Here is a 26,961-nt window from a genome sequence, read left to right as displayed (position 1 = left end):
GGGGGGAGGGGAGGGGAGGGAAGGGATGCAGAGAAATATCCTATCTCCATTGAGTGGTTATTTTCTATCTGAAAATCCAAATTTTTTTTTTTTTAATCTCTGATCTTTTTATATTTAAAGTTTATTATTCTCCAATGGTAAAAAATATTAATAGATTTCTGGACAGAATCTGTTTAGCCATAAAAAAAAAAATCAGGTATTTGTCTTTTTATTTATATGTCTTAGTATGGGGGGAAACTTGATGTGCCCGCTCGAATTGATGGGCCAACCATACAGAAAGCTTATGTGCAACAAATAATGTTGTCCACACTGGTGTTTCAGATGCATCATTCAATATATTCTACTGGAAAAGGGGGTTGAACTAGGGTGGTTTGGTTGGTTTTGGATTGATCTGAGTCCAAAATTATCAATTTAAAAAGAGACAAGGAAGAAAAAAAAAAAAAAAAAAAGAGTGAGGCTGATGTAATGAACTGAAAAATTATGAGGTCAATACTCGAACCGGGGACCTGTTGGAATTTGGCTCAAACAGGATCAATAGTTATAAGAATAAGAACCAGAAACAGAGAAATGTTAATAGCTTGAGCAGAACAGTTCTGATGTGCTTGAAACCGTAACCAAGGGGTCACTCACACTAGGTATTTAAGGTCTTCAAAGTTTGATCCAATTCTGATGGTTGGATCAGAAATCCTACTGCAACTAGGAAAACTCAAGAATAGAGTCGATTAGGGATTTGTAGGAATTCAAAAAGAGTTGAATTAGGGATCCAAACAGGGGATTTAGCACTAAACTGAGATCAGATTTAGCCAAATAATCAGGATTGAAATCAAACAGAATTTGCTTGAACTTGCAAATCAGTATTCAATTAAAAGTTCCGGGTTTTGAAGCAGAAATTGATATCTGAGAACAAGAAGACAAATCAAACTCGAATATATTAGAATCACCAATATCAAGTCAGCAACTAGAACTGATCTAGAAAACAAAACTGAATATGAAAGTTCTAGTAGGACAATAGAGCTACAGGAATAGAGATAAGAATTCTGACCTTGAATTGCTTGAATGATACGAAGAAAAAAAAAAGAGGGGAGATAGAAGAACAGATAGGATAATAGGATAATGGGACAATAATCCACCTAACCAGTTGTTTTGGAATCCACCAAAAACCAGTGAAGAGAATTCACTCTTCCGCTAAGGAATCCACCAAATAACACAACTGAATCCACAGCAGTAAGCATTGAATCTACAGAGCTAAAAAAAAAAAAAGAAGAAAAAACCTGAATATCTTTATTTCATAAATTTGTGCTCCTAAATGGCTGGCTACATAGATATATATGGCCTTTCAAACTTTCACGCCCAAGTCCTAACATGACCTAGAAATAGCCTAAACCAACTAGTAATCAAACTAACTACTTACTTGACAATAAAAGACTTAAACAACTCCTATTCTAACTAGAACTCCAACTTGAAAATCCTAATGAAGTAAATCCCTTATTCCCAAGTCCTACCCTTATTTTAGGTCCTATTAAAGTGGCCCATGACAATGAAAACCCATATGTAACCCAACCCAAAGCTCATTTCCACTAAAATAGGCACATTTTTTTCTTATTTATCTGCATAAAAAATCAACTTGTAAGCTGAACCAACCGAAGAAATAAGTTGGTCCCACTGCGAATCTTGAACTTGTTTGCATGATTGAGCCATGTTGGGTTGGATGGATGCATAAGATAAAATCAAGTTAACATGAGAACTGAAGGACTTCAAATCTTATCATTTTGCAACACATGATTTGCAACTTGGATCGGTTGGATTGACAACCGACACCAACTCAACCCACCAATCGATTTATCAATCTGAATCCAATGCAGGTTTGGTTTTCTTAAAGACAATCTAACCTGGTTTGGGTTTGGTTGGCTGGGATATGGTCATCTTTGGCTTATTTCATATTTCAAATTGAGCTGAAAACATGTTGGGATGAGTTTCATGCAAAATATTTTTGTTAATCTTTAAATATCTGGGTTACTATGTGGGAAGGTTGGTAATGCAGGTAGTTGATATACTGATGCTACTGGAGTTTGATCCCAGGTCAGGGCATCAATGGCACCCAATTATCCAGCTGTGCAGGCTGGAATTTTTTATTCATTCAGTTGAAACTCATAGTAATTTGATTTTATTTGGAAGTATATATACAATTATAGTGTTTTAAATATCATATAATTGGGAAGTAATTTAAACACTATAATTGTATAATCTAAGTTGTAAGAGAAATCATATAATTGTATATATACTTCCAAATAGTTACACATAAAATATAAGTTGCATCACATATTCTTCGACTCTGGTTTGATCCTGTCTCTTGAGGCCTCAACTCAAGCCCAACTACATCTGACTACATCTGAAAGTCCAGATGCACCTGGTCTGAATTCGATGCCCATGATTGATTAAAAGGGCTGTGACAATCCAGACTGCCATTCTTTCAGATTGACTGCCAAGTGATTTTCTTGGATGGTTGGGATTATGCAATCAATATCCATGGATGGTTTTGGTTATGGATGGGTATGTTTTGAGGAGTAAGATCCACCCCCTGGCATAACTGAAGATAAGTAGGTATATGTCAAAAAAAAAAAAAAAAAAAAATGGTATGGGAATGGGGACATGCTAAAATGTGTCAAAAGGAGTGGGGCCAATAGAGATCATAACTTTTCTTTTTAATTTGAATTTTCCCCTTATATTTTTGGTTGCCTAGTAGATCTCTCAGATGGAGACCGCCCTGATTTAATTTTACGTGCATTTTTTCTTATCCCAAATAAGCAGCAAAAGAGTTCATTGGAATGATAATCTATATGGTTTTGTTTCTTTGGTTCAGAATCATTATTGCTTAATCATTTTTAACTATAAATTGCAGTGTATGAAAATGTTAATTTAAGAGCCATATTTACCTGCTACTTTTGTGATTGGTGCAGTGATCATGTTCTTGATCTCGTGGTCATTCACAGTGGTGTCTCTTGCCCTTGCCAGCCTTATATATTATTATGTGTGCTTAAAGGGGAAGGCAGGGGACTGGGGTGATGGTTTCAAGAGTGCATATTTCCAATTAGCCCTTCGCAGTCTCCGGTCATTGGGAGGTATCGTACCATACTCAACTCAGTTTGACTAGGCCTCCCAACTAAATGGGTATTTATTGTAGCATATGCTTCGGTTTTGATCTGAAAAGGAAAACTCTTTGGTAGAATTTAAGTAAGATTTTTTTATGGTTTAGTTAGAGAATTTTTAGCTGGTGATATTTTTTCCCCATGATATGACCTGTGTGTTGGATTTGTAGTTGGGTGCTAGTCTATGAAAAGGGGAAAAACTATTTGAAGGAGTTGAGTGAAATTTAATCACTATACAAAGGTTCTTATGCCTTGAGGAAGTTGCCACTGTTTTTCTGGTGGTGCAATTAGGGAACCTGTGGTTCATTCCAGTATCATGTATATTATATTTTGACTTTGTGGGGTACTGCAGAGCTGGGTAATGGGTTGCACTACTGCTCCCTATCATGCGCCTCAAGTAGATGGTAGGTCAATCATACTTTGTTGCCATTCTGTAAGGATATAAGCATCCTGCTGCCTGTTGGATATCATTTATTCTTCAGGGCAATTATCATTTCAATTACTGCTGAAACTGACTGCTAACCTCAGAACAAAACAGTTTATCAGTGAATTAAGACCTAGGAGCTGGGAAGCAGTGATTTTACTCCAGTACATGATACATGGCTGCCTGTGATATTTAAACCTAGTTCCAAAACTTTCAGGCCTTTTTCCCATTCCTTTTCCACCCTTTCCCTTCCTAATAAGGAAAAGGCATGCTTCAGAGCAATCAGGAAAATGAATTTCCAGCAGTTTAGTGCAGTGTGTTCCAAGTGGTGACACATTTGTCAGTTGACTTGGGGCCCATGAAGATGCTTATGTATCACATTTATGCAAACAGTTTCCTGGTTACTTTTCCTTGCCAACTTATTGTTATCATAATTTATTGATTTGTTGACTTTCTATCTGACTTCTGGCAACTAACCTCAAGGATTATACTTCGCAGCTGACCAAGTTCACCCGAAGAACTGGTATCCAATCCCTCTCATATTCTGTAGGCCATGGGGGAAGCTTCCAGATAATGTCCCCTGCCATCCAAAGCTTGCTGACTTTGCTAATTGTATGAAAAAGAAAGGGCGAGGTATGTCTATCTTTGTCGCGATTCATGATGGGGATTACCATGAGTGTGCTGAGGATGCCAAGGCTGCCTGTCGGCAGCTTAGCACCTATATTGAGTATAAACGCTGTGAGGGTGTAGCAGAGATTGTGGTTGCCCCCAGCATCTCTGATGGTTTCCGTGGGATTGTCCAGACCATGGGCCTTGGCAACCTCAAGCCCAATATTGTGGTGATGAGATATCCAGAGATATGGCGTCGGGAGAATCTAACTCAGATCCCAGCCACCTTTGTCAGCATCATCAATGACTGCATTATTGCCAATAAGGCAGTTGTTATTGTCAAGGGGCTTGATGAGTGGCCCAATGAGTACCAGAGACAGTATGGTACCATTGACTTGTACTGGATTGTAAGGGATGGTGGTCTCATGTTGCTTCTCTCTCAGCTTCTGCTTACAAAGGAGAGCTTTGAAAGCTGCAAGATTCAGGTCTTCTGCATTGCTGAGGAGGATGCAGATGCAGAGGAGCTCAAGGCTGATGTCAAGAAGTTCCTATATGATCTCCGGATGCAGGCTGAGGTGATAGTCATTACAATGAAGTCATGGGAGGCCCATGTAGAGGATGGTGCACGGCAAGATGATTCAATGGAGGGATTCACTGGGGCCCAGAAACGAATAGCAGCCTACTTAGGAGAGATGAAGGAGAAGGCTCAGACGGAAGGGACTCCTCTGATGGCTGATGGGAAGGCTGTTGTTGTTAATGAGCAGCAGGTAGAGAAATTCCTTTACACTACTTTGAAGCTGAATTCAACAATACTAAGATACTCAAGGATGGCAGCGGTGGTTTTTGTGAGCCTTCCCCCACCTCCATTGAATCACCCTGCTTACTTTTACATGGAGTACATGGATCTGTTGGTACATAATGTACCGAGGCTGTTGATAGTAAGGGGATACCGTAGAGATGTTGTAACCCTCTTCACATAGCAGCAGGAATATTTCAATTTCTTTTCCTTTTTTGGCCTTCTTGCTGTATTTCCTTTTCTTCTTGTTCATATATTTTTTTATTCTTTTTGAAAATTTTTGTAGTTCATATGTTTAATTCATTCTTTTTTTCCCCTCTTCTCTTGCTGAGCTGTTGTCTTCATCTTTGTCCACATACCCTAACATTTTTGTAAGTCATTTGTTTATTTGTTCAAATGTAGTCCTTTTTGCTCTTCATTTCATGTCTTTTTTTTTTTTTTTTGGGAGGTTGGGGATGGAGAGAAATACACTTTTCTTGCTTGTAAGCAGTTATTTTCACTTTTCTCCTCCCTATCTCTACGTAGCCGTTTGTAGTTTATTGTGTTGGGAACCTCACAAATTTTACCGATTCTCATAAAACACAAGCAGCACCCAAGGCAAAGGCTTCACCCACCAAATCATCAGCCAGGAAAGCAGTTAATATCCCACGATTCCCGAAAATTTGTGTATTCTTTTTGGGGCTTTCCCTTTACTGGCCAGTGATTTTCATTATCTTGATCTCTTTTATAATTTACATAATAATTCCCTATACTGATTGTTCTACAGTTCCCACTGTCACTGATAGAAATATGATTGTTCTACTTTCAAATATGAGAAGAAAAGCACCGCCCAGTGTAATCCAAAGCTAGATCCATTGCCTCCACATCTTCAGGCTCTCAGCTTTGACGCTTAAGATCAGATTTCTGTATAGATAAACATAGTTGTTGCCCAAAGTCTAGATTCTAAAGGCAGGAGCAAATGAGCTAAGGATACACCTGGGCTGTCTCTAATTACATCATAAACATATTTTTATAACTCCAGAACTTTGAAGATTCTGGGAAGCTGTCAAAACACTTTAGTGATCACCAAATAAAAGGCAAGTACTAGAAAGGATTACTTTCTCTAGCTGGCTCAACGAATCGAGCCAAAAACCATTACAATGGACAGAGCTAAGGGTGTCAATTGTGGTACGGTTTTGGAAAATTTTGGTACTGTTTTGGTTTCAGGTGCAGGAAACAAAAAGGAGAATCAAAATCGTATTCGATTGGATTTTCAGTATCAAAACTGTATCAAGTCGATAATTTGGTATGGTTCGGAGAAATGGCTAGGTAAGGTTCTTATGCACATCGGACGACTAGGTAGACCTAGGGGTGTCTGGGTCCTCTGAGTCGTTTGATGTGCACCAAGGTGTTGGACTCGTCAGAGAGGATCTGGACTCAATAGCTCAAAATCATTTTTCCTAGTTGATGTGGAACTAAAGACACCCCCTCAATAACATCCCATGTGTATACGCATAAAGCCACAACTGTCTCCACGGATGGGGTTCAATGGACCTAGACTGTCTACCAAGCATGTAAACACCCCTACGATCCCTAAACCAACACCACCCCCCTCCCCACCCTCACCCCACCAAAAAAAAAAAAAAAAAAAAAAAAGAAGCAGCATGTAAATTGTAAACGGTAGACAGATACCTCTATCATTTCCCAAAGAGAAATATGGGGATATTTTTCTCTTTAGATAAAGCCTTCTAGTTTTCAATAGATTATTCTTTCTTGTTTGAGAGAGAGACCAATTTCTTTTAATTATTATTTACTTTGTTATTTTATTTTGGAAAAAAATAAATGAGGTACGCTCCCCCCGGACAAGAATCACTTTCTAACTTTCATAAAAACTCTTAAAAAAGTAAATTTAGTGTATCTGACTTTATACGTAGACAAATAACAGAAGAATTTGGGCTCTTCTGATACCCTATATTGGAGGGTCAAACAAAAAACTTTAAGGTATTAGATGGAGAGAACTCCTCAAGTATATGTAGACATTAAAGTGAGAATAAATCGATATGAAAACTATAGCTCTGTTAGTTCCAACTATAGAATATAACAAAGGATTTGGGGTTTGATATCATAATTCACCTTCCAGTGAGGGAAACAATCTGAAACTATATTTGAAATGGATCTGGAGCTAATAAAGAGGATTCAAAAGGTTCTATTTTGATTCCAATAAGATATTAATCAGATTCTCCTTAAATTAATCGGAATCGACTAGATTCAACCGAAAACGAAGTAGAATCGGCACGAACAGATATGGCCTATTCTCAGGTTGGGTTACAAAGCACCAAGCGGTGGACTGAGACTCAACATCAGCATAGTGGGGAAAAAAAATGGAAATCCTCCTTCGTCAAAGAAATAAGAAAAATAAAAAGGGGGTAAATAAAATTTGAAATTTCATGAATTAGGTTCCTCACAATTTACTAATATTACTTTTAAGGAAATTCATGTTACAATAATGTTACACTTAAGATTCTTTATTTTTCCATAATTCCAATTTTTCCCTTCCTTATCCACCCCTTCTATTGCTCTCTTTCCAGTTCCCTCCCCTCTTTTTTTTTTGGTAGATGTTCCCTTCCCTCTGCTCCATGTTGTATCGTCATTGCTAACCATTTCTCTATCGTTCATGGTTCTAAGTATTGGTGTTAGATTTCCTATATCAAGCAATTCGTACTGGGGTTTTGCATATTCCCGATCTTGATACTTAGTTGATATGATATCAATAGAACAGTATGAAGCAGGGGTAAAATTGTTGAAAATTTTTCTTTTTAATAAAATATAGGGTATTTCTATCCAATTAGAATGATCCAATATCGATCCATGCTAATATCATATCGGTTTTCAGGTTGGCCAATACCTGATCTCATACTTCGCCTAAAACCATGCTCTCCCCCCATCCCTCACTTTGCAAATCTCTCACGACCCTGTCCTAGCCTTGGCTTTCTCCACCCTAACTATCGTCCCCCACCTGCTGCCCCCACCACTATGGTTACTCCCACACTCCTTCTCTCCTCACTTCGCCAGGATAGGATTCCTCTCCATAAAACCCATAGATCATAGAGTGATCTCACAATTGGGGTGATCTTGAGATGTGTGCCCTGATCTTCTCAGTTGTAGGATTACTATCTGATCCCTGTGCTCTATGGAGAGAAGCTTTAGCCTCTTTCGCCAACTCCCTCTCTCTCCCCCTTCCATGACCCGCAATTCCCAAATACCCCTTACCTACCCCAGAGATTCCTCTGTTAATTCTCCACCGATTCCATCCAACTTTCTCAAACCATGGAAGTGTTGGGAATAAAAGTCAAGGCAGTCACATATGTTACGGTTTCAATTTTTGTGTGGCTCCAGGACTTTAAGATGTAGTCTGGGACTGGGACTGGGACTGGAACAGAAGAAGCTCAATCAATTAATCTCCCATTCTCAATCACAATTCAAATTGTCAAATAATGCTCCAGTAATAGTCGGCTGAGTATGTGGCCTTGTGGGTTTTGGCAGAATTTTCAAGGAAATTAGAAAAATCGTGGCGAGATGATTACGGAAGTATGGAAAAAGAGGTCAGCACTCATCGCTCATTGCGGTGGAGAGGGAATCACTAGACAATGGGACAGGCTGATAGAGGAGTGAAAAAAAAAAATCCCAAAAAACTTAATATTTGTAATATATCATAATGGCTGCATCTTCTACACAAGAGCATTCAAATCACAGAATCCTAAAATAAAATATGGAGAAAAATATGTTGGATAAGTTAAATTGCTCAATCGCGAGGGCAAAGATAGTGCAAAGCATTTTTTTATGTGATAACTCTTCCATAAAACGCTTCTAATGTCCAGGGTATTTAGAATTCTAAAGACATCATGACTAGAGTCATCATCATAATCGAACTCTAAATGACTGAAAAGCTGCTTACCATCAATTTCAGCCAATTTGTCATTTTCCCCTAATTGAACAGAAAAGTTGGGGGTTGATGGATTACCCCCATGTTTTAGTCTTGAATGGGAGATGGAAAGTTAGATGATGAATGATTCTCTTTCAATTTCTCCCCAATCAACTCTTTATCTAGAGGAGCCTCAGCCATGGTTTCCAGTATCAGTCTGGGATTGGTCGTATCGAATAGGTATTGGCTGAAAACAATCCTTGATCGATCCGAATCATTTTAGGGGTAAAATAATAAAAAATTAATACTTTTCATAAAAAGTAAGGGCAAAATCAGCCGATACCCATTGATCAAATCCGATCTAAATCAGTATTGGTAAATATTGATACCGATACCATTCCCTAAATCCTTGGCCTCAGTAGCTTCCGAACTTGTATCTTCCTTGTCTAAATTGCTCTCCAATGAAACACAATCAACCATATTTAATTCCAAAATTGAAAAGCTGAAAGAAAAACCTCTTGTCTCTCATGTCTAAATGCATAAATATGGGAAAAAAAATCATCTGTAATTCGGATATGGTACAATTCCGTGAAATACCACCTTCAAGGGGAGACACGTGTATTGATACCAATGCAATGGTTCAGATCTGATTTAAATGACTCTTCACTGATTTAAGGTTTTATTAGTTGTACCGGATCTGGACTATTGCATTGGTATCAATACATGTGTCACTCCCTCAAGGTAGTATTTTACGAAATTGTACCAAATCAGAATTACAGACGATTTCAACCCATAAATATGTGATCCTTTTTTCCTCTTTGATTTGCCAATTGACAAATCCTTTGGAAACTATCCTGCCATTCTCCGCTTGACTTGGGTCTCATGTTTTCGTCCTCTTCGGCAAAGCCAAATTCAAGAAGATCCAAGTCAAGCGGGAAATGACAGTTGGTGGAAAATCAAAGAAGATAAAATTTCACATATTTACTCATTTAAAACTTATTGTGGCGTGGGTGAAAAATAAGTGTGTGGTGGGGGTTGGGGGGGGGGGGGGGGTTGGGCGCACAGGGTAGAGGATGGGATAGCATGGGAGTGAGGAATGGACAGGAGAGGGAGGGGATTTTGCAAGGGAAAATATGAAACTAATGTACTATCTCCCCTCTCACATGATTTTTTTTTTCTCTTTCTTACCTGATCATGTGGGGTCTGGGCAATGTGAATGATACTATTCTCCACCTTACCATTGGTGTGACGTGGAAACTAGGCTATGAAAAGATATTCATGTCCTAACTCTATTTTCCCATGTATCTAGACGTTCGCAATATTATAGTAGCATTTTTTCCTTCAACAATATTATATATAACTAAAATCTAACTATTAACAACCTTGTAACATCCACTAAGAGTCGGTTAAGCCAATTTGATAAAAAACTGACAATAAACAACCTTACCTTGCTTCACGGGGAAATTATTTTTCAATTCAATTCCATGACCACTAGATCATAATGGAACAACATTAACGTTGCACATAGATACATCCTCAATTGACAACCCTAAATTCATTTTACAATTTCGGGTTGCGCCGTTGCATGTGAAAGCATGGACCTAAATTAAAATGGACAAAACCTATATATAGGTCCAACCCATTTTAGAGCAATGCAAGTTTTTAGTCTTAGCTTTATTTAGGGCGATATCTTACTAAAAAAAAATAAGAAGCTTAATTTGGGGCAATATACGGTTTCGTAAAATTCCTTAATAAAGAAAGGCTAAGAGGTCTGTCATTTCCCGCGGAAATCTTCGCCGACCAGACCGTCCGGTTTGAGAGACTTGTCTTACCGCCGGCTATGCCCCATCGCCAGAAAGAAGAAAAGGTTGAAGCTTGTGCAACTTCAATGTGAAACAATTCATCCTTGTTCAAATTTGGATTCTGGATCTCTCTTTTGTAGTTTGATTTTCCTTTTCTCACCCTTCAATTTAAGCAGTTTGACTTGACTGTGTTCTGTCCGGCTTGGCTAAGTTCTTCTTCTTCTTATTATCTTTTCTTTGAATGAATCTGTTAAAAAGTAATGGAGATTCTCTAACTGAATCTGAAATTTCTTCTCCTGCAACCCTTTATTGATTTTTTTATTGAAGTTCCGTGATTGAGCAATGTTGTTAGATGTTTTAATGGAGCTATAATTATTGGTTGCTCCTGGTTTTGTATCGAACGGACTTGTTTTTGTACTTATTTATATATATAGAGTTCTTTGCCGAACAGAGGATACTGCTCTGTTTCTTTGGGATCTGCTATGTCGTTGTTTGCTGAGATTCTCCTCTTCTTCAACCTTAGAAAGATTGCAGCTTTTTATTAATTTATATGGATAAATAGGCACAAGGAGAGTCATGACCTCTCAATAATGAGAATGTTTTTTTTTTTTTTTCTTCCTCATTTATTCTGCTAGTTCCTTGTCTGTTTTAAAACTTTGTTTTTCTGAATCTTGGTTCCATGGATAGAGCTAATTTCGACTCTCTTTCCTCTGGATCTTTGTTAAACTGTGATTTTTTTTTTTTTTTTTCCTCTACTTTGTTTTCGTTTCTCTTATTTGATTTTCAAATCCCAGCTCCGCAGCTCATGTTCCAAAGTTTTTCATATTTTGTTCGTGGAATCTTAAAGGGGAAATCTCTGGACTTATGAATTAAATCTGTTTGGTAAATTCATTTTTTTTTCTCTCTGCAAATGTACAGATTCTATTTTTTTTATTTTTTTTTCGTTGCTTCAGGCTTCACAGTTGAATTAGATTCAAAGGCGAAATGGGTGCCAGCAGCGGTAATAGCGGAGGAGCAATGAAGCGTAGAGGGTGTTCATGCACAAAGGGAGATTTCCTCCCTGAGGAGTCCTTCCAGAGCTGGGGTAACTATGGCAGAGCCTTAAGCGAGACAGGGATGAGATTGAAGGACCGAGTCCTGGCTCGATCTCTGGATCAGACCGAGTTGAACGAGGTGAAGGGTCAGAGTCAAAATGAGATGAAGAAGACTCTCTCATGGTGGGATCTCATCTGGTTTGGTATTGGTGCCGTCATCGGTGCTGGAGTCTTCGTTCTCACCGGTCTTGAGGCGAAAACTGATGCTGGACCTGCCGTTGTTCTCTCTTTCGTGGTCTCTGGAATCTCAGCCATGCTCTCTGTATTCTGCTACACAGAGTTTGCTGTAGAAATTCCTGTTGCAGGTAACCTCTTCTATTTTGCTGAATTGCTCTTCTTGGTTAGCCATTGAATCCCAGTTGAGGTTAAATTCAGAGTCAAGATGATTCTATCCCCAATTCACATACATCCCTTAAATTCCCAGCGAATTCTGATCCTTTCTCAGTACTAACAATCTTGGCTCAAGTAGGATGAACTACTATAAGAGAGTTCTACAACACTAATTTGCATTGTTACACAGGTGGATCCTTTGCATACCTCAGGGTGGAGCTAGGTGACTTTGTAGCTTTCATCGCCGCGGGCAACATCCTCCTTGAATATGTCATCGGAGCAGCTGCTGTGTCTAGGGCGTGGACTTCCTACTTTGCCACCCTCTCCAACCATAGCCCTAATGATTTCCGCATTAATATCCCAGATAAACTCGGCGAAGATTATGGCCATCTCGACCCCATTGCCGTGGTTGTCGTCTCTATCATTTGTGTTCTTGCTATCCTCAGTACCAAGGGTTCATCCCGCTTCAACTACATTGCCTCCATCATCCATGTCCTCGTCATTCTCTTCATCGTTATTGCAGGGCTCACCAAGGCTAATACCAAGAATTACAAACCATTTATGCCCTTTGGTACTCGAGGCGTCTTCAAGGCCTCGGCGGTTTTATTCTTTGCTTATGTTGGGTTCGATGCAGTGGCTACAATGGCTGAGGAAACTAAGAACCCTGCCCGGGATATCCCAATTGGGCTGATTGGATCAATGTCGATCACTACAATTGCTTATTGCGCACTTGCCATCACATTGTGCCTAATGCAGCCATATGGTCAGATAGATGCTGATGCTCCTTTTTCGGTAGCATTTTCAGCTGTTGGGATGAACTGGGCTAAGTATATTGTTGCTGCTGGAGCATTGAAGGGTATGACCACAGTCTTGCTAGTCAGTGCCGTCGGTCAGGCACGGTATCTGACCCACATTGCTCGTACTCACATGGTGTCCCCTTGGTTTGCTCAAGTCCATGAAAAGACTGGGACTCCTGTTAATGCTACTATAGTCATGCTTCTTGCTACAGCCATCATTGGCTTCTTCACCAGCCTTGGCATCCTCTCCAACCTCCTCTCCATCTCCACACTTTTCATCTTCATGATGGTTGCCGTTGCACTTCTTGTCCGCCGTTACTATGCAACTGGGGTGACAAAACCACAGCACAGGAACTTACTCATTCTTTGCTTGATCCTCATTATTGGATCCTCAATTGCTACTGCCACTTACTGGGCTTTAGGCTCCAATGGATGGATCGGGTACGCGATTACTGTGCCAATATGGTTTTTGGCCACCGCTGCATTGTGCTTGTTTGTTCCAAAAGCAAGGGAACCAAAACTGTGGGGGGTGCCACTGGTGCCATGGATGCCATCAGCTTCAATTGCTATTAACATCTTCCTCCTCGGTTCAATTGATAAAGACTCATTCGTTAGGTTTGGAGCTTGGACTGCATTGCTCTTGGTTTACTATCTCTTCTTTGGGCTTCATGCATCTTATGATAATGCAAAGGAGATGGCCGCGACGAGGGTCCAGAATACCACATCTAATAAGATTGAAGAAGGAAACACAAAGGTAGTAGCAGAGGATGTGTAAGTGAAGTCATATATACATACAGTACATGGGGTCTGTTGTTGTTGTACTATTTGTTCTTTGGGCTCCATCCATCATATGATGCAGCAAGGGAGTAAGCAAAAAGATTGCAGGGACTCCTAAACTACTAAAGAAGATGGAGAGGGATCCATGAATTCTCAATGGGTGGCAGACATGGATATATGTTACAGTTAATTACAAGATTATTTGTTCTGTTAGGATTGAAATATTGTGTGTTAGGATTGAAATATTGTATTTGATTAATTAGAATTCAGAATATGAATCATTCCGTTAGGCTGTAATGTGTTTGAATTAGGATTCACCCATTTGTATAATAAATAAAAGGTTACTGATTGAATTAGCAAACAACCCCACAACATAATTCATTTGCAGTGATAAGATTAAGGATTAATGTATTGATATTGGTCAGCTAAATTTAAGATATGTATCGAAATGTATCATATCCAAGGATTAAAGTATCGGTATCGGTCGCCGTATCGGTCGGCCAAAATTAAGATACGTATCGGAGAATATCGTATAGTATCGGAGATACAATAAAATACGCTAAAGATACACACATAAATGGATAGGAAATATTTTTTTTAAACACTTTTGCATAAAGAGTTTGTTAAAAAAAGCTATTGATAACATGTATTATACATAAACACTAAATTGAGGGTATCATACTAAGAATTCAAGGTTTGTAGTTGTCCCATAAATGTAAAATCCTTGTTCCCAACCTTGATTTCCACTTTAGTTAGAGAGAAATATGGCTGACAGCAACTTTGGAACAAAAACACTTAAAAAAATCGTGTTTTTTTGAAAAATTACCCATCTTGGTCATTATATGACCATAGCGCACTGTATCGGTATATACCGATACTCACCGATACGTACTGATATATATCGATACTCATCGATACATGCCAATATATACCGATACGTACTGATCGATACATACCGATATTCACCGATACGTACCAATACATATCGAAACGTACATTTTACTTCAATTTTATAATTTTCATAGTCGTATCGAGGCATATCGTATCGTATCAATGTGTATTGGTAGTGTATTGATGCATATCGGTATGTATTGTAGGATATATATCGATACGAAAGGATTTTAAAAATTTCATGTATCGTATCGATGTGTATCGTATCGATCGGCTAAATTTAAGATACGTATCGGAGGGTATCGTATCGGTATCGGAGATACTTAAAACCATGATCATATCATATTGTATCAAAGACACTTTAAACCATGGATAAGACACAGCTAACTTATGCATTTTTGGTTCCCACAAGCTAGAAGTGCACTGGATGTTTTTCATGGCTTGGAGAATGGTATCAAAACGGGTATTGGTCGTTTCCAAAACAATTATGATATTGAAATAGATCGATATCAGATCACCTATATCAGATAGAAATACCCCCTACTTTCCCTTCAAAGAAAAATGATTCTATGGCTTTTTTCCCCTAATTTGTATCGCTCAATTAATACAACATCGATCAAGTATCATAATCGAAGACTTGCCAAATCAATATGGATTCATTTAATACCGATACTTTTAGAATCATGAATTGCCTTTTCATTTCCTAAACTATAAGTGTTTTTGGTGGTCGGTGTTGGATCTTTTTCCCACGTGGCTATAGAGAGATTACTTGCCCCTTCTTTTAAACATTTAGTTATAGAAGTAAAGCGAAGAGATCAATGACAGAGTCGCATGGACAGGACCAAGAATTTAGGGGACGGGCATACCGATCCGGTTCGGTGGGTATCGATCGGTTTTGTCTTCTTTTTTTTTTTTTTTTTTTTAAGTACTAATTGTTTACTATTTTTCCCCTGAAATGATACAGATAATCGATCCAGATCGATTAGAGATTGGGGATTGGTCTCATCCGATACAGATCTATAGGGTTGTCAAGCCATTGGGCCGGGCAGGTCTCGATCGGGCTAGTCGAGCTCGGCCAATTTCTTGGGCTGTACTGTGAATGCCTGTTTAACTAAACGGGCTTAGCTAGCACGGACATGGTATGGTTAATAATCGGGATGGTCGGTCTTAGGCTTTCATCGAACTACCATAAACGAGCCTTAACCGGATTATAAACTTATTTAACTTTAAATGAACTTTAAACGGGTCCTCTTTAAAGTTGGTTTTTTAAATGTGCTTGAAGAGGAATACCAATAAAATAAGGCAAAGATGGACATAGCAAAGAAAAAGATTCCATAGTTAAAATGGATTAAGTCAAAGATTGCAAAATAACTAAATTACTAAGGTACTTAATTTTTAACCCACGAAACTCAAATCAATTAAACTATGCATAAAAAATATGAATGTTCATATAACAATTACTATAATCTCAATTGTACATATCACATAGCCTTAGCACTAAATACAAATAGTATTAAAAACAATTAAGAAAATACAAGTAGTATTAAAGGGGTCGGACTAGGTCAGGCTTAAAGAAGTCGGTTCAAATCGAGTTTATAAATGTGTCGGGCCGGTCAGGTTCCCGTCAGGCTAGGTGGCTGCACTGTATACTATCTGTTTATAAATGTGTCGGGCTCAAGACCAACACGTTTATTAATCGGATCGGTCTAGGTCAGGCCATAAACATATTGGGTTCGATCGGGCCTACCAGTGTAGACTTGGAATTGACACCCCTACTGATCTGATAGGGCCGATATGAGACCGGTATTTAAAACCATGACAGGGACACTATAATAGGGTATGAAGTATGAACTACAAATGATCAAGAAATTTTGTGCATGAGGTGTTTGATGAAATGTTTGAGTATTCCATAACCAGAAAATCATTTTAATCAAATATTTATCCAAAGAATATTTCTATTTTTAATTAAAATGTATTTTATATTATGAGAATAAAAATGTACATTCTCAGAATGAGCACATATTAAATATAGCCTTAATCCACCTTTTTTCCTTTGGATTACCATGGTTAATCAAAACGTCGAACAGGTGAAGAAGCTAAAAATAAATTAACAAAAATATAAAAAAATTATTGCCAAAATAAGAAACCAAGTAAAAGATTACAAGGGTTTCCAAAGACCACTTCACCCAAGAGTCAAAGAGGATCACTTAACTCAACCCATGTGTGGAACTCACTCAATCATGAGAGAACTTGAAACTTAAATTGGACTCACTCACCATGAGAGGTTACCTTGGACCCAAATTCTTCTCCTCCCCTTATGTTCATGATACAAATATTTATAGGGAAAAGGAGAAGTAGCCATTGGAAAGAAAAAAAAAACCATTAAAATATAACTGTTGAAATAGAACGATAATACAGTCGTTCAAAAAGAGCCATTCAAACTGTCTTAGAAAGCGTGCATAGGAGAAAGTCGAGTGGGCATTAAATGTTAATCACCATCACTACATCTTTCTTCCATGCTTTGAAAGGACTTATCCTTCAATTTGATACAGCCATCTTCATTGTCAAAGTATCATGATTTAGCTTCTTTCAACTCATGATTTACCTCTTAACATGGTGCCCAAGATAATAGCTTGCTCTGATACATAGTAATAGAAAAAACACAAATCAATTTTAGACAGATGAGGAAGAAACTAAATATTAAAAAAAAACTGCTAAGAAAGAAGATCGAAAATATTCTCTGCATAATCCTAATGGCCCCACAACCGAAATATTTTTAGAAAAGAAGCAAGAGAAAATAAATAAATGCTAGAGAGATTCATTAGTAGACCTACAAAAAGGATAAAAGGTATCAACAAATATAAATTTAACCAATCGATCGGTTGTTGCAATATAATTTAGGGAAATTTATATCCACCTCCCCTTACATTTGCCCTTATCAACCCTTCTTATTTCATTTATTACAAATAAACCCACTCAACTTAACACATTGAGAGGCATTTGAGTTTTGATAGGTTAAGTGGAACCATATTTTGATTAATGCCCACATTACCCTTTTCTATTGTCTTCAACCTTCTCTTATCTTCTTAGCCTACCTGCAACTCTGTCTTCTCCGGTGAAATCATGTATTGCCAATCGACTTTCTCCTCCAATTGAGAACCCCATAATCTTGGTCAAGATTCTGGTTTCTAAATGTCATGTTCGCTTTTGGTACCAGCTTATGAGGGTTTGACTTCACAGTGCGTTTCTGAGTTGTTGCGGACATCTCTTCTGAGAAGTTCACCTTGGCGTCCTTGCCTCTAATCCTCCAAGCGTCAACATCATATGCTCTTGCAACTTCTGTTGAAGGTTCCCAGCCAGACCTGGGCCCTTTTTCTAGGGTCTCTGATTATGGCAGCCATTTCCCCCAAGGATGCTAACGGATTCCTCTTACGTGGACTTATTGGGAGAAGTCCTAGTTGGAGTCACTAGTCTCCCAATTTGAGATTGAAATGATGTCTCTGTATTTGAGAAGATTGAGATAATAACTCTCCTACCTATTTAAAATCGATACAATCTTTCTATTGTGTACAACAATTATTTTTCTTTAATTTTGTATCTCTACCCCTTGATCAAAGGGATCTTTTGATTGTAACCTCACGTATATAACCCCACGTACAATGAATGAAAAATCACCAAGAATTTCACTCCGGCCTCCTAGCAATGAATGAGGCATCCTCTCTATGGTTTTCCTCTGTACTCTTTATTCCTTTTTCTGGCAATATTTCCTAGCTGCTTGGATAAGGAAGCCTATCTCTGTCTTAGAGACAATTTATGGATTCAATCGTTCCTATTTCATTATCTCTTGGTAAATAAATAGACATGATAACAGTTAGCAATCCACACTTTACAACTTTCCACGATTTCCACTAATCCCACTCAATTACAATTTCTTATACCCATTTACTATAACTACCCATAATAATAATAATAAGTCACGTAACATTTCTTCCTCCTTCAAATGTCCTTGTCCTCAAGGACTATAAAATAAAATAAAATATAATAATTTCACCAGGATCTCATATCTTAATATGGAATATTTCATTTAATGAAGTTAGAATTATCATCTTACGATGTGCCACTCTTATTGTTGAGAATGAAATCTCTTTAAAAGACGTCTTTTTGAAAGACATTTTTTTCTTCTTGTTCTTTGTTGTCTTCATCTTCTTCTTTTCCATCGTCTTCATATTCTTCTTCTTCTTCTTCTTCTTCTTCCTTGTCTTTGACGCACAACGCTCTCCAAGTTCCCGACCCTTTCTCTAATCCTTGGTTCTGATACCACTATTACGGTCCTAGAAGAACGCAACCCCATAAACTGACTTACAAGGTGAGGGGACCCGCATCAATTTCCATAGAAAACTGATATGGGATCAACCCCCATAAACTGATATGGGATCATAACATACCACCACGCTTCCGAACCTGACGTCCACGGCGGCCCACTCCAGATTAGGTAGCCCATTTTAGGCGGCTCTTACTCTGCTCCAGGGTTTCTGCCTGGCGACAGGTAGTCATTTCTTAGCGGATCTCACTCTGGCACCAAGTCGTCCCTTCCGCGCACGGGTTGGGCCGAGGATCTACTGCTCTAATATCATTTGTTACATGCACAAATAAGGAGATGAGAGAAAATAGGAAGAGAAAATAAAAAAATAGAAAAAATAAGAAAAAAATGTAGGAAAATGAGTTTGGCCTTACAGACTAAGCCAATGGCATTTGGCTTGGATAAGGAAGCTTATCTCTGTCTTAGAGATAATTTAGGGATTCAATCGTACCTCTTTTATTATTTCTTAGTTAAATAGACAGGATAATAGTTAGCAATCCACACTCCTATAACTTCCCACGACTTCCACTAATCCCACTCAATTACAACTTCTTGTATCCATTTACTATAATAATAATAATAAGTCACGTAATACTCTCACTCTCTTCTCCTTCTCTTCATAGGGTTTCTCGTTCTCTTCTCACTCATCCATGGCTTCTCTTCCTAGGGTTTCTAGTTCCCTCTTTCTACAGGTTTGTACTTCAATTCAAGGTATTCTGAAGTCAAACTCAACTGAAACGACAGTCTTATGCGAATATTAGGCGTTGAGATCTTTCTGTGGATGAGGGCTTAAAGAATTGTTAAGGGATGGAAGGGGCAATAGCTAATTTTCGAGATCAATTTTGGGATTTTAGGATAGATGAAATAAGGGTAAAATAGTCTTTAAATTTATGATACTTTAGGTCAAGATATCATAGAGGTAAAATAGTCTTTTTCATTTTAGAACTAACACCTCTCTCAGCTTTAGGTTTGGGTGGACTTATTTGTAATAAACGAAACACGAGAGATGAATGTAATAAGGGCAAATGCGAAGAGAGGTGAATGTAAATTTCCCTAGAATTTATCATCCACAATGATTAAAATATTAGAAAAAAAAAATGCAAGGGGTGGATATAATAATACAAGGGTAAATATAATAAATGAGGGATGGATGTAATAAGGGCAAATGTGAAGGGAGCTGAATATAAATTTCTGTAGAATTTATAATCCACAACGATTACAACATTAGAAAACAAAAAGAGCGGGTTATCACACGACACCCGATTATTGGTTCAGATGTATGAGAAACTCATGTTACAAATGGCTGAATAGGGAGTTCGAGAAGAGAGAAAATGGGTTGCCCAGATGGTTAGGGCGAACTGAGGATTGTATGGATTAGGCGCACAGTCTCAGATTCAATTCTCCATCTGTGCATCTACGATTTAATTGAAGATTATGGCGGTGAATTGCTGTGCTAGTCTATCCAAGGGAGGATTAGTCGAGGTGCGCGTAAGCTGGCTCGGACACCTTGGTTAACCAAAAAAAAGGAGAGAGAGAAAATGGGTGGGCCCCATCAAAATTATGTCTTGGTGCCCATCCCGCATACAGACAGTGAGTGGAACCGAGAAAAAAATTCTAAATTTTGAAATAAAACTGAACTGATTTGTTTTAAATCAATTCTGTTTTAAATGGCCAGTTTCAATTCTCAATTGACACCTTTAGCAGGGATAATGGATGGGATTTCCGTGGCAGATTTTTCAATCACTTTATGAAATTATTCTGCTTTAGATAAACTAACTTCTTTTTTATTTTTTTGGGGTTAGGTAGCCCCATGGTTTCAAGTATCGGCCGTATCGGATCAATATCAGTTGAGACCAATTCTCGATCTACAAGTATTTTGTTGGATCGTCTTTAAGCTCTCTACAAGTCTTATGTTGAGATCGTCTTCAAGCTTTCTGCGAGTTTAGGGCTGAGATCATCTTCAAGCTCTCGATGACTGAGCGGGACTCAGTGTCATGGAACTCGATGATTGATGGATATGTTAAGAATGGGTTGACGGATTTTACTGCGGAATTGTTCGATAAAATGCCTATGGAGGATAGGAATTTGATGATTCATGGGTTTGCACAATCCAGAGATGGGCTTGGGTTTTGTTTAATCAAATGCCTGAAAGAGACTTGACTTTTGGAATTTGATCATTGATGGCTTAGTCAAGTGCAACTGCCCGAGAATTATTTGATCGGATGCCCATCAGGGACGACGTCAGTTGGGTAATCATGATAGACGGATTTGCCAAGTTTGGTAATATCAACAAGGCTCGGAGTTTGTTTGACGAAATGCCAAAGAGAGATGTTATTGATTGGAATTCCGTGATGGGAGGGTATGTTCAAAATGGGTTCAGTGCGGAAGCCTTAAAGCTCTTTTTAGAGATGCAAACTGCAAAGAATTTAACTCATGATCATGCTACTATGGTAATCACTCTTTCTGCAGCAGCTGCATTAGGACAGATCAATGAAGGGATATCAATACATAATGACATGGAGAAGAACATGTTTCCTGTAGATGAAAAACTTGGGGTTGCCCTCATAGACATGTACTTCAAGTGTGGGAGCATAAAAGATGCTATGTGGGTGTTTGAAAATCTAGAAGAGAAAGGTGTGGGTCACTGGAACGAATGAACAATGGGTTGTCAATTCGAAGCCTAGGTGAGTTGGCTTTTGACCTTTTCATGGAGATGGGGAGGCTTTCTGTCAAGCCTGATGGTATCACATTCATTGGAGTTCTAATGAATTTGATGTGTTTTAAGCTTATGAGGAGAGTATACAATGTAAAGCCCAAGCTTCAACACTATGGATGCATCGCTGATCTGCTTGGCCGAGCAGGGCACCTAAGAGAGGCAAGGAATTTGATAGAGGATATGCCAATTCAGCCAAATGATATGGTTTTGAGAGTTTTGCTTCGTGCTTGTATGAATCATTACAACTTTGACATGGGAAAATGGGTAGCCAAACATCTAATTCAACTAAAGTTTATATATACTTTCCAATCTACTGAAAACGTTTCTTGAAACGAAAAAATCAAACACTTTTTCTAGGTGAAATTTTTTTTTTCTTAGAATAAAAACAGGAAAAACTGTTTCTCTTGTTTCCAGACACAGAAACACAAAAACAGTAGAAACAATATCAAATGGGCCCTTACTCTTTTTTAAATTTGGATGTTATTTTTCTTTTGTAGTTTGATTTTTTCCGAACAAATTTACCCTTGTTTTTCAATAAAATCATTATTTTATTACATTTTTATCTTTGGCCGTTTGACAATGTTTCGTTTTTGCTTTTTTTGCGTTTTCTTGTTCCCAGAAACGGAGAAATCGCCTAAAAAGCATTTGATAAAGTTGTTCCATTTCACCCGTTTCTAGAAACATAAATCAAAATTTATGTCTATTTATAATTCTAGAAACGATTTTGGTGAAAGAAGTCAAACTTGTTTTGTCGTTTTTAGAAACGAATTTACGAGAAAAAAAAATGTTATTGTGCCCGATAGATCTCTCTCAACTATTTTAACTTAAAAAGAGACAACCGAACCCTCTCTCCTTTCTAGGGCATCCGATGTGGTTATTGGGTTTTTTTAGTGGCATTATGTCTGCAAAAAACGTTTCGAGAAACAAGTTTATCAAACACCAAAAATTCCGTTTTTGTTTCAAAAAACGTGAAAAACTGTTTCTAGCGTTATCATACAGTGCCAAAAGGATGATGCTTTGAGGAATTGAATCATATTAGATCCTGATTCTTGAATATGGTATTGATGATACAGATAAGGGGTAAAATAGTAGAAAAAAATAATTTTTTAATTGAAATCAATGGTACTTTTGTTCGATCTTGACCGATCCGAATCGATATTGGTCTTGATTGTTACCATTTCCAATACGAGTTCTCAAACCACGATTGGAATTAGGTCGATCAATATCAATAGGGGTGTCAATTCCAAGCCCGCACTGGTAGGCCAGACCAAGCCCGTTAAGTTTATGGCCCCAACCTAGACCGGTCCGATTAATAAACATGTCGGGCTTAAATAGGTAGTACACGGTGTAGCCACCTAACTCGACGGGTGCCTGACTGGCCCGATACATTTACAAGCCCGATTTAAACCGACTCCTTTAAGCCCAACCTAACCAGACCCCTTTAATACTACTTGTATTTTATCTTTTTTTCTTTAATACTATTTGTATTTAGTCCTAAGGGTATGTGATATGTACAATTGAGATGGTAGTAATTGTTATATGAATATTCATCTTTTTTATGCATAGTTTAATTGATTTGAACTTACTAAACTTGAGTTATGTAGGCACAGTTTAATTGATTTGAGTTTTGTGGATTAAAGATCGAGTACTTAGTAATTTAGTTACTTTGTGTATCTTTGTCTTAATTCATTTTAACTATTGGATCTTTTTCTTTGCTATGCCCATCTTTGCCTCATTTTTTTGGTATTCCTCTTCAAGCACATTTAATGGAACAATTTAAAAAATGACTCGTTTAAAACCCGTTTAAAGTTAAATAGGTCTATAGCCTGGTTAAGACCTATTTATGGTAGCCCGATTAAAGCCCGAGACCAACCAGCCCAATTATTAACCGTACCATGTCCCCCAAAGCTAGGCCCATTTACTTAAACGGACGTTCACGGTGCAAGGCTTTTAAGTGGTCAAGCCCGATTAAGCCCGACTGAGACCGACCCAGCCCGACCAATTGGCACCCCTGAATATCAATACCAATTCGATCTGAGTTTTAAAACCATAGTGGGGCATGGATATCCCGCCCGGGTCCGGGGTAGGGTTATCATTTCATAGTTCCCTGGGGGAGGGCGGAGGGGAACGCGACCAGGTGCCCTTTTTTTCCCTCGAAATTTTAAAATTGCGTTCTTGAGTCTTAAGAGTGAAACGCTCCATTTGATTTTCCCAGTTCTGCTGCTCATTTTCCAAAGTTTTTTAAGTTTCGTTTTCTGAACCTTAAAGGGAAAATCTCTGAACTTACGGATTAAATCTGTTTTGGTTATTTCATTTCTTTTTTCCTCTCTGCGATTCTGCAAATTCTAATTTTTGTTGTCATTCTTTGATTCAGGTTTCACAATTGAATTGGATTCAAAAGGCGAAATGGGTGGAAGCAGCGGTAATAGTGAAGGAGGAGCAGTGAAGCGTAGAGGGTGTTCGTGCACAAAGGACGATTTCCTTCCTGAGGAGTCCTTCGAGAGTTGGAGCAGCTATGGCAGAGCCTTAAGCGAGACAGGGATGAGATTGAAGGTCCAAGCGCTAAGTCGGTCCTTGGATCACACCGAGTTGACCGAGGTGAAGGGTCGGAGTCAACACGAGATGAAGAAGCTCCTCTCATGGTAGGACCTCATCTGGTTTGGCATCGGCGCCGTCATCGGCGCTGGAATCTTCGTTATCACCGGTCTCGAAGCGAAAGAAGTTGTGGGACCTGCCGTTGTTCTCTCTTACGTTGTCTCCGGAATCTCTGCCATGCTTTCTGTGTTTTGCTACACAGAGTTTGCTGTGGAAATTCCAGTTGCAGGTAACCTCTTTTACTTTGTTGAGTTGCTCTTCCTGGTTAGGGATTGTTTTTAGATGTAGCACAACCTGGAAAACCTGTTAATGTCTCTGTTGGCATTGAACGCCCAACACAGTGGAGGATTGGGTCGACATCTTCTTGCATGCTACATTTCTGAGAAAAAAATTAATGGGAGGAAATGGGTTACCTGAGAACCCCAAGTGTAGGTAGTTCCTCTATTTCATCTTAGCTCTTCACCAATTGAACAATCCAGGGAAGAACCGTTGTGTCCTTAGGAAACACACACTCACTTCAGGGTTTCACATTGGTTTAGCTGCAGATTCTGAGATTCCCAGACTTTGATGAGAGCTTAAATTCCAGAATCCATGTATAAACTGAAATTTGTGAATTGAAAATGTTGTGGGGGTAGTAATAAATTAGCCCTGGAATCCCAGTTCAGGTTGATTATAGAGTCAAGTTGATTCTATCCCAATTTCACATACAGCCCTTGATTTCCCAGCTAATGCTGATCCTGTCTCAAAATCACAAAGCCATGGCTAAGCCAAAGAAGGTGGCACATGTAAATAAAAGGTGGGAATTACTTTGTCTTTGCTCATTTTCAGTAGCAATGGCCAACAAGCACTATAGAGTCATAGTGGGTGTGTATCTACCAATCTGGGCTCAGATAGGATGGTACCTAAAGGAGGTTCTACAACACTAATTTGCATGACACACAGGTGGATCCTTTGCATACCTCAGAGTGGAGCTAGGTGACTTCGTAGCTTTCATCGCTGCCGGAAACATCCTCTTTGATTATGTCATCGGAGGAGCTGCTGTGGCCAGGTCATGGACTTCCTACTTTGCCACCCTCTGCAACCATAGCCCCAATGATTTTTGCATCAATGTCCAAGACAAACTTGGTGAAGACTATGGTCATCTTGACGCCATTTCTGTGGTTATCGTCACCGTCATCTGTATTCTTTCTATTATCAGTATCAAGGGCTCATCCCGCTTCAACTACGTTGCCACCATCATCCATATCATTGTTATCCTCTTCATCATTATTGCAGGGCTCACTAAAGCTAACACCAAGAACTTAACCCCATTTACACCCCATGGTGCCCGAGGTGTCTTTAAGGCCTCGGCGGTTTTATTCTTCGCCTATGTTGGGTTTGATGCGGTGGCTACAATGGTGGAGGAAACTAAGAACCCCGTCCGGGATATCCCAATGGGGCTAGTTGAATCAATGTTGATTACTACAATTGCTTATTGTTTATTTGCCATTACACTGTGCCTAATGCAGCCATACACTCAGATAGATGCTGATGCTCCTTTTTTCGGTAGCATTCCAAGGGGTTGGGATGAATTGGGCTAAGTATCTTGTTGCAGCCGGAGCATTGAAGGGCATGATCACTGCCTTACTAGCCATGGCCGTCGGTCAGGCACGGTATCTGACCCACATTGCTCGTACTCACATGGTTCCTCCATGGTTTGGTCAAGTCCATGAAAAAACTGGGGCCCCTATTAATGCCACGATAACTGTGCTTATTGCTATAGCCATTATTTCCTTCTGCACCAGCCTTGGTATCCTCTCCAACCTAGTCTCCATCTCCACACTCTTCATCTTTACAATGGTTGCCGTCGCACTTCTTGTCTGCCGCTACTATGCAAGTGGGGTGACGAAACTAGTGCACAGGAACATATTGATTCTTTGCTTGACCCTCATTATTGGATCCTCAATTGCCACTGCTGCTTACTGGGGTATAAGTAGCACTGGATGGATCGGATATGCGATTACTGTGCCAATTTGGTTCTTGGCAACCCTTGCGTTGAGTTTGTTTGTTCCAAAAGCAAGGGAACCAAAGCTGTGGGGGGTGCCATTGGTGCCATGGTTGCCATCAGCTTTAATTGCTATTAACATCTTCCTCCTGGGTTCAATTGATAAGGACTCATTCATTAGGTTAGGAATCTGGTCTGCATTGCTCTTGGTTTACTATTTCTTGTTTGGGCTTCATGCATCCTATGATACTGCAAAGGAATTGACCAAGAAGAGGGTCCAGAATACCACATCTACAAAGATTGAAGAGGGAAACACAAAGGTAGTATCAGAGGAGATGTAAGTGAAGTCATACATGCAGTTTGGTGCTTTGTTGCTGTACTGTCTGTTCTTTGGGTTTCTTGCCTCTTATGATGCAGTAAGGGAGTAAATTGCAGAGGCTACTGAACAATGTATTGAAGTACATAAGAAATTTTAACACAATTTTGTTTATGACCGGGTTAGGCTGGGTTTTTAAAATCTAACCCAGCCCTTGGTCAGGTTGAGATATTACAGCCCAGAGCACTACTGGGCACAGGGCAGGCAGGGCAGGGGTGGCCTATTTTATCATTAGAATTTGTTTATTCCAGTAATAATAATAATATTTTTTCTTTTATGGATTGACCACAAGAAGAGTTGAGCTCATAACTGTGAAATACTGGTCCTTAAAAAAACCAGCCCCCCACACCCACCCCCCAAAAA

General features: G+C 38.9%; 2 protein-coding genes and 2 pseudogenes across 3 annotated transcripts in view; all 4 read left to right on the top strand.

Annotated features, from left to right (window-relative positions):
- LOC122059995 (cation-chloride cotransporter 1) overlaps window positions 1-5,393 on the top strand; it is a 17,513-nt gene extending 12,120 nt beyond the window's left edge. The window contains exons 9-10 of the mRNA XM_042623111.1: window positions 2,958-3,119; window positions 4,069-5,393. Coding sequence (XP_042479045.1) covers window positions 2,958-3,119; window positions 4,069-5,159 — 1,253 coding nt within the window. The 3' untranslated portion in view covers window positions 5,160-5,393. The remainder of the gene's footprint in view (window positions 1-2,957; window positions 3,120-4,068) is intronic.
- A 5,204-nt stretch (window positions 5,394-10,597) lies between these two features.
- Window positions 10,598-13,993, top strand: LOC122059229 (cationic amino acid transporter 1-like). 2 transcript variants are annotated; one of them, XM_042621914.1, is made up of 3 exons: window positions 10,598-10,743; window positions 11,632-12,077; window positions 12,293-13,993. In XM_042621914.1, exons 2-3 carry the CDS (start codon window positions 11,663-11,665, stop codon window positions 13,672-13,674), a joined length of 1,797 nt encoding a protein of 598 aa, XP_042477848.1. In that variant the 5' UTR covers window positions 10,598-10,743; window positions 11,632-11,662; the 3' UTR covers window positions 13,675-13,993. The 2 variants fall into 2 exon arrangements, with proteins under 2 accessions (XP_042477848.1, XP_042477849.1); XM_042621915.1 differs by lacking the exon at window positions 10,598-10,743 and adding an exon at window positions 10,787-10,935.
- A 6,646-nt stretch (window positions 13,994-20,639) lies between these two features.
- Window positions 20,640-24,289, top strand: LOC122059793 (annotated as a pseudogene).
- LOC122059383 lies at window positions 23,846-26,961 on the top strand (annotated as a pseudogene).

This window comes from Macadamia integrifolia, chromosome 13 (genome assembly GCF_013358625.1).
Source record: "Macadamia integrifolia cultivar HAES 741 chromosome 13, SCU_Mint_v3, whole genome shotgun sequence".
Classification (NCBI taxonomy): Eukaryota; Viridiplantae; Streptophyta; class Magnoliopsida; order Proteales; family Proteaceae; genus Macadamia; species Macadamia integrifolia.
The sequence above is the reverse complement of the archived record's forward strand: the minus strand, read 5'-3'. Positions and strand labels throughout refer to the sequence as shown.